This window comes from Coenobita brevimanus, chromosome 66 (assembly GCF_032717465.1).
Source record: "Coenobita brevimanus isolate Jiangsu-jjx chromosome 66, ASM3271746v2, whole genome shotgun sequence".
Taxonomy (NCBI): domain Eukaryota; kingdom Metazoa; phylum Arthropoda; class Malacostraca; order Decapoda; family Coenobitidae; genus Coenobita; species Coenobita brevimanus.
Window position 1 is genome coordinate 7,737,699 of NC_137019.1, and position 8,637 is coordinate 7,746,335.

At 40.6% G+C, this 8,637-nt stretch overlaps 1 protein-coding gene across 2 annotated transcripts in view; it reads left to right on the plus strand.

Moving 5' to 3' along the window:
- LOC145405370 (pseudouridylate synthase TRUB2, mitochondrial) overlaps positions 1 to 7,798 on the plus strand; it is a 33,035-nt gene extending 25,237 nt beyond the window's left edge. For both annotated transcript variants that reach the window (XM_080276773.1, XM_080276774.1), the window contains 2 exons: positions 544 to 655; positions 7,259 to 7,798. In XM_080276773.1, coding sequence (XP_080132899.1) covers positions 544 to 655; positions 7,259 to 7,557 — 411 coding nt within the window. In that variant the 3' untranslated portion in view covers positions 7,558 to 7,798. The remainder of the gene's footprint in view (positions 1 to 543; positions 656 to 7,258) is intronic.
- The last annotated feature ends 839 nt before the right edge of the window (positions 7,799 to 8,637 follow it).

Below are 8,637 nucleotides of genomic sequence, written 5' to 3' on the forward strand. Positions count from 1 at the left end.
TTATGTGGAACCTCTTCTGTCTTTATTTTCTTCATTCTTTCCTTGTCCTTCTGCCTACAGGTGACTTTACACTCCCTCTTCTGTCATTCCTTCATTCTTTCCTCATCCTTCTGCCTGTGGGTGACTCTACACTGAATGACAAGCTGAATGGTTTCTTGTACACCAGGAAACCATTTACTATGCTGGGTGGTAACCATATAACCAAATTTTGGCCCCTGGTGGTTTAGTGGGTAATTACGGCACTCCAGTCAGATTTAGCCTGTGAAGGTTTATATCCAAGGAGTGGTTGGAATTTATTGCTCACGTAATGCCACTCAGGGATGAGTGAGGCTGGTCACTCTCATCTGAAATGTCAGGACCAACTTGCCTCGCCCCAGGCTCATATGTTCCTCATGGGGCAATGGAGGATTGGATGAACGATGGTGGTGGTGGTGGAACTGGTAATGGAACTTGGAAACAAAATTGGGGAGGTTAACTCCCTGAATGTAACAGTGATGGAGACTGCAGTGTTGAAGTATCATTCATTCCCCTCCCCCCCCACAGGAGGCCTATGAGGCATTGTCTGCTGATGGTCTTTTGCGGCCAGGTGAAAATTCTCCCCCTTTGCTGTATGGCCTTAGCATCCTTGAGTTCAACCCTCCACACTTTACCGTAGGTAAGTAGGTCACTTATGCCTTGCATTGCTTTATAATGGAGAAATAGAAGAAGGGAGGAAGGAGTGGTTGCAAGGAGAGTGGAAAGGTTACAAGAGGATGAGAAAAAGGCAGAATATAAGAGAGAAGTTGAGGAACGATTGGGTAAATATGAACTGGAGCAGATGGGGGACGTGGAAGGTGTGTGCAAGATATTCACAGAAGAAATATGTGCAGCATGTGAGGTGGTGTGTCGGATAAAGAGAAGAGGAAAGGGGGTGCAAGGAACAGCATGGTGGAATGAAGAGGGAGACAGGCTGTGGCACAAAATTAGAAAGCATATACTGAATTGATGAAAAATAGGGGTGTGGAAGAAGTCGAGAGACATAAGACAGTTATATGTAGAGAGGAAGAGAGAGGTGAAAAGATTAGTAAGAGAGAGTAAGAAGAGAGTGGATGAGGAATTTGGAAGGAATTTGAGTATAAAGTGGAGGGACTGTAAGACAGGGTGGTAGTGAAGTTAGTAGGGGAGTGAAAGATAAAAATGGTAGATTACTAGTGGAGATGGGAGGAAAAGTGAGCAGATGGGCAGAACACTTGAATGAATTGTTGAACATAGAGAATGAAAGTAATGCGAATATAAGTGGCTGGGGAACGGCTGGGAGAAGGAGGGAGGTGAGAAGACAGGAAGAAATCAGTAGGATGGAAATCATGGAAGCAATGAAGAAAGTCAAAATGGGGAAAGCCCCAGGAATTGATGGAGTGTGGTGAAATGCAGAAGCATGGGGGAGATGTAGTAGTAGAATGGATGTGGAAGATGTGCAGATTGGCCTGGGAGGAAGGTAGAGTCCCAGAGGATTGGAAGTCAGGTATAATTATTCCCTTGTACAAAGTGAAAGGGGAAAAAGAAGTGTGTGGTAATCATAGGGGCATTTGTCTTCTTAGTGTAATAGGAAAAGTATGTGGTAGGATACTTATTGACAGAGTTAGGGAAATAACAGAGGAATTAGTTGAAGAAGAACAGGGAGGCTTTAGGAAGGGGAATGGTTGTGTAGATCAGATATTTATTCTTAGATCTTTTGTGGAAAAGTTTCTAGAGAAAGGAAAGAAGTTGTATGTTGCCTTCATGGATTTGGAGAAAGCATATGACAGGATGGATAGACGAGGATTGTGGATAATATTAAGAATATATGGAGTACAGGTAGACTGGAAGTTGTTGAATGCTGTGAAGAGTATGTGAGGGTGCTAAGGCTGCAGTGCATGTGGATAGTGAACTGAGTGAATTTTTCTATTTGAAAGTTGAGTCGAAACTAGGATGTGTCATGTCTCCATGGTTGTTCAATCTGTATATGGATGGGGTTATAAAAGAAATACAAGGTAGGGCAGTGGATGTTGGAGTGGCCCTAGTGAGAGAGGACAGTGTTTGGACACTCCCTGTACTGTTGTTTGCAGATGATACTGTGTTGTTAAGTGAAAGACGAAGGGGAGCTGCGAGGCTTGGTGGATGAGTTTGGGAGAGGGTGTAAGAAATGGAATCTAAAGGTGAACGTAGGGAAGAGTAAAGTGGTGGTCTTTGAGAGAAGTGAAGTCAGTGAATGTACAGTGAGGTTGGATGATGAGGAAATGGAAAATGTGAGTACTTTTAAGTACTTGGGCAGTGTGATGAGTAAGGATGGAAGTTTGGAAGATGAAGTGTTTGAAAGGGTACAACAAGGAAGAAAGGTTGCAGGTTCCTTGAAAACAGTGATAAGAAACAGGGAAGTGAGCATGGAAGTGAAAAAGTTAGTACATGACAGTAATGTGATACCAACTCTAATGTATGGAAGTGAAGCTTGGACATTGTTGAAGGGACACAAGTCAAGAGTGAGAGCAGTGGAAATAAGTTATTTAAGAGGAGCCTGTGCAATCACATGGAGAGACAGGAATGAGGATGTAAAGGAGCGTTGTGGTGTGGATGTGGATGTGATAGGAAGTGTTAGGAGAAAGCCACTGAGGTGGGTCGGCCATGTGGAGAAGATGGAGAGTGAGAGACTGATGAGGAGAGTGTATGTGAGTGAGATGGAGGGGGAGAGAGGGAAGGGGAGGCCAAGGATGAGAATGAGGTATGGAGTGGAGAGGTAGATGAGAGAGGGGTGTGTGAGTTGGCAGCAGGGTGGTGAAATGACGGGGGACAGGGCAACCTGGAGGTGATTTGTTTGTGATCACCCCATATGGGATTAAGGCAAAAAACACACACACACACACACACACACACACACACACACACACACACACACACACACACACACACACAGACAGCTGGAGAGAGCGGACGTCCCAGGCATCGCTCCTAACCTTGAGTAGTTTCAGGAATTTTGTCTGTCCTGTCTCCTAGGGTCTTTCTTTAAATTTAAAATAATGGAAGTTAGTAGACTACCAAAAATGTAAAGATTTGTTGGCAATAGTATACATGAATGTTTGTGGCTTATTCGGTAACAGCTGTTTAGGCACTTTACATTAAACATGGCCGAAAATGTAAACAATGAGGGAATGGAATTTCAAGGATTTGATGCTAATACTAATATCATGGACCTGGTGAAAACATTAATTATGAGGATTAGTGAACTCGAAAAAAAAGTAGAGAATCTAGTGATAAAGGATGTGTCAGGAAATACGGAAACCACCATACAGAGTCTAATCCAGTCCAACGAAACAGCCAATGAAGAGATTAGGAATTTGAAGAGGGAAAATGTTGAACTGAGGAGGAAACTTGAAGAGAGTACTAATAAAACGGAGAAGGTGAGTAATGTATTAGAAGAACATAAGGCAAAGTGGGCACACGTAGAAGAAGAACAGAAAGAAGTGGTCAGCTTAAGAGAGATCATCCAGGAAGAAAGGGAAATGAACAAGAAAGAAATGGAAGAAAATGTAGTGAAAATACTGAAGAAAAAAGAGGAAATAGTGAGAGAAACTGTAGAAAGGAACAAATGTGTGGTAGTATTTGGAAACATGGAAGAGGAAGAAAAGGTTAGGTTCGCAAGACTCGAGAGAGACACGAACATGGTGAGAGGAATATTAGGCAAGATTGACCCCGAAGGAGACAAGTGGGTAAAAGAAGTTGAGGAAGTAAGGAGGATAGGGCCTTATTTATAAGAAAGGGGAAACAAGACCAATGAGAGTCAAGTTTACATCAGAAAGTGTAATAAATGAGATACTTAAAGTGACCTGGAAATTAAGCAAAGAGGCGGGGATGGAAAATATTATAATAAGAAAAGATCTGAATGAAGAAGAAAGAGAAGTTTTAAAATCATTAAAGGAAGAAGTAAAGGAAAAAAATGATAAGAGGACAGAGGAAGAACGTAATACTTTTTTTTGGAGAGTATTGGATATGAAAGTAAGGAAATGGTATTTAAGGAAATAGAAGTGAAGGAAACTAGGGGGGATGGTTGTGAAAGATCAGAAGTTGAGGAAGTGGTATGGACAGAGAGTAGGAGAGAAGAGGATATTAATAATGTCAAAAATAATTTGAAGGTGATATATACTAATGTTGATGGTTTCATATCGACAAGGATCGAAATTAATGATTTCTTGAGAGAACATGAACCTGATGTCATGTGCTTTGTAGAGACCAAATTAAGAGAAGATATTGATGTTCATTTGGGAGATGGTAAATACAAACTGTGGAGAAAAGACAGAAAAGAAAAAAAGGGAGGAGGAGTGATGATAGCAGTGAAGAACAACATAAATGTAGATACTGTGGAAATGGGAGAAGGCAGGGCTGAAGTGATATACATGAAATTAGAAACTGGAGAGAATGTTAAGAGAGATATGGCGGTAGTGTATGTTCCCCCAAAGACGAGAGCATGGAAGGATGACGAATACCATGAGATGTTGTCAGATATGGCTAGCTACTTGCAAAAAATAATTGAGAAAAGCAATAATATAATTTTGGTGGGTGACTTTCATTGTAAAGAGGTGAGCTGGGAGGAATGGTACTCGGGAGGCGGCGAGGATTCGTGGGGCATGATGTTATTAAATATAATAATGAATAATGTGATGACGCAGTGGGTCAAAGAAGAGACACGGTTTCGAGGTGAGGACACACCAGCAAGGTTAGATTTACTGTTCACCAAAGAACCCGATGTAATAGAATCATTGGAATATCTCTGTCCTTTGGGAAAAAGTGATCACGTGGTCATTGAGTTCCAGATGTTAATAGGAAACGTCGAGCCAAGAGACGAGCTTCATAGACAGGGAAGATACAACTTTGGCAAAGCAAATTTTACAGGATTGAGAAACTTTTTTGAAAATGCGGATTGGAGAAAATTCAGAGAAACAAGAGAGATACAGAGGAAGTGGGATATCTTTCTAGACCTCTGTAATTTGGGAATGGAAAAATTTGTACCAAGAGTAAGAGGGAAAGAAAACAGGAAAAAGGAGTGGTTTAATAGAAGGTGTATGATAGCCAAAAAAGAGAGAGATACGGCGTGGAACAATTGGAGAAAGAGAGGTAATGACAGAACAAAGGAAGAATATAAAAGAACAAGAAACGAATACACAAGAATACGTAGGGAAGAAGAAAGGAATTTTGAAAAAGGTATAATTGACAAATGCAAGGGTGAACCCAAACTGTTTTATAGATTTGTTAATGGCAAACTGAAACAAAAGGAAGGAATCACCAAGCTGAAAGTAGATGGAGAGGTCTTTAAGGATGCGGCAATGCAAGCAGAAATAATGAACAAATGTTTCCAGTCAGTTTTCACTAAAGAAAAGGAGCTTGTGGAAGGGGAGGGAGTGATTAGAAATGTTCCGGTGATGAAAGATATAAAAGTGGAGGTGCAGGAAGTGTATAAATTACTGGAAACTCAAGATGTAAGGAAAGCCCCAGGACCTGATGGAATTTCTAATTGGGTACTGAAGGAATGCAGAGAACAACTGGCGGATAAAATTCACAGCTTAATTGTATGTTCACTGGAAGAGGGGAAAGTGCCAAAAGAATGGAAGAGGGCAAATGTGGTACCAATTTACAAGGGAGGAAACAGGGAAGAACCCCTGAATTATAGACCAGTGTCTTTAACCAGCATGGTCGCAAAATTGTGTGAGAGAATCCTGAAAGACAGATGGATAAAATATCTGGAAGAGATGAATATTTTGGCTGAATGTCAGTTTGGATTCAGAAGTGGAAGGTCATGTGTTTCAAACTTGTTGAGCTTTTATTCAAGAGCGATTGATGTGGTACAGGAGAGAGATGGTTGGGTGGATTGTGTGTACTTAGACTTAGAGAAGGCCTTTGACAAGGTACCTCATAAGAGACTAATGTGGAAACTAGAATATATAGGAGGACTAAAGGGGAAACTTCTGGAATGGATGAGAGACTTTTTGAGAGACAGACAAATGAGGACAGTAATAAAGGAAAAGATGTCTGGATGGAGGGAAGTAACAAGTGGAGTTCCTCAAGGCTCAGTGTTGGCGCCAGTAATGTTCCTGATTTACGTAAATGATATGGTAGATGGAGTGAACAGTTATGCGAGTCTGTTTGCTGATGATGTAAAGATCTTGAGGAAGATAGAGGTTGAGGAGGATTGTAAAATATTGCAGGAGGATTTGGATAGGATACACAATTGGAGCCGGACGTGGGATATGAAATTTAATGTAAAGAAATGTAAAATATTGGAAATGGGTAAAAGTACCAGGAGACCATCACTGAATTATTTTTTGGGTAATGAATTAATCACAAAAAGGAGAGAAGAGAAAGATTTGGGAGTGCTGGTCCAAGATAGTTTGTCACCAGAAAAGCACATTAACAAGATAGTTGGAGAGACTTATAAGCTCTTGACTAACATAAGAGTAGCATTTCATTATATGGATGAGGAAATGATGAAAAAATTGATAGTGGCCATGATCCGCCCCAGGTTAGAATATGCAGTGGTAGTGTGGTGCCCACACAAAACGAAAGATATAAACAAGATTGAGAGAATACAAAGAACGGCAACCAAGATGGTCCCCAGTCTGACAGACCTGTCATACAGAGAGGCTGGAAAAACTGGATTTGCCTTCGTTAGAGGAAAGGAGAAAGAGGGGGGACATGATTGCGGTGTTCAGGACCATGGTGGGAGTAGATAAAATTGACAAAGAAGATCTGTTTGTATGGGATAAGAGAGCAACAAGAGGACATGGAATGAAATTGAAAAAGTCAAGCTGCTTGAAGGATATCAAGAAATATAGCTTTCCTTACAGAAGTATAGACTTATGGAATAGCCTGGACAAAGAGATTGTCCAGTCTAAAAACTTAAACGAGTTTAAAGTTAAATTCGACTTATTGAGAAACAGCGACGGAAACCCACGAACTTAGTACATTCCGTGTATATCACAATTAGGTATATTCTTAAATATTTGGAACGACTTAGATAAAGAGGTGGTGCATGAGAAAAACATTCATGTGTGTAAAGGTAGACTTGATAAATGTGGATATGGAGACAGGACAACACGAGCATTGCTCAATTCCTGTATACTACAAATAGGTAAATACACACACACACACACACACACACACACACACACACACAAATTATGACACTTGTATTGCAGTGAAAATTTAGATTTTTTTGCAATTCTGATACTAATCTTATTTTTTTTGTTATTTCCAGAGGTATCATGCATCAATGAACATGGTGTATACTTACATAAATTAATCCATGACTTGGGGCTCACTCTCAAGTCCAATGCAGTTTGCACTCAGACTCGCTGTATCCGGTATGGTCCCTGGACTCTTTCCCATGCACTCCTACGCAAGCACTGGACCCTTGAGCATATTATTAACAATATTGGAGTGTGTACTTCCATGGCCAGTAACACTGTACCCAAGTCTCCAAGTCTGGTGAGCTTGGAAAATGCATTTGGTGATTCAAGCATTTGTGAGGAGAGTTCTGAAGAAGCATTGGAATGAAAGTAATGGCTATTTTTTTCACACCCTTTACTCCAGAAGTGTCAACACCTGAAGAATCTGCTTTATAAAAAAGTTGTTTATGTTTTGAAGTGAAGATATGTGATGTCTCCATGGCTGGTTAGTATACCTGTACACTGTATATAGATGGGGTTAGTTATAACAGAGGTAAAAAATCAAGTTGTGGAGAGAAGGATGAGGATTGTAATGAATGGTGAAGAGTGGCATATCTCAAATCTGATGTAAGCAGATGATGCTGTGTTGCTAGCTAATAATGAACAAAGGCTTGACAGACTGGTGCAGAGTTTTTGGGATGTCTATGAGTATTGTGCTTTGAAAGTAAATATGGATAAATGCAAAGTGATGGTTGTTGAGAGAGAAGGCGACGCGCAGTGTAATGTGATGGTGAATGGAGAGACGAATTGGTGAGGGAGATTAAGAACCTTGATCCAGTGATGGAAAAGAGGGACAAATGTGCAAAGGAAATAGAAAGAAGGGCAGTACAAAGAAAGAAAGGGGATAATGCTATGAAGGCCTTGATACAAAACATAGGTTCAAGGGTTGCAACTATGAGCTTTTGTGGTGGAGGTATAGTGTGCACATTAACACAAGGATGTGAGACTGGTGTGGCATGAAAATGAAAAGTCAAGAATATGAACAGTGGAATAGGGGTTATAGAGGAATGCGTGTGGAGTGCATCAAGTGGAGTGGATAAGAAGTAATGTGATTTATGAAAGAACTGGAATAAGGAAGTCTGTGGACACTTAGGCTCAAATTCAAGATGATGTTTCAACCTCGGGTTTAAGACTGGTTCAGACCACAGACTGAGGATTATTTGATCCCAGCCTGGATCAAGGCCTAAGGTTTAGCCATATTCAAGTCGCTGGTTTATATCACAGATAATCTGAGATTGAGTAATCTCAGACCGAAGCACGCATTTGGACATGGCGATCTCAGACTGTCAGCATGTGCTTTTAGCCTAACTGTGATTCGAATGTGGCAGGAAAACCAATTTCTAAAGAAAAAGAAAGGTTGATCCCTAATCATTTAGTGTATTAATATTACAAAAAGTAATCCAATACA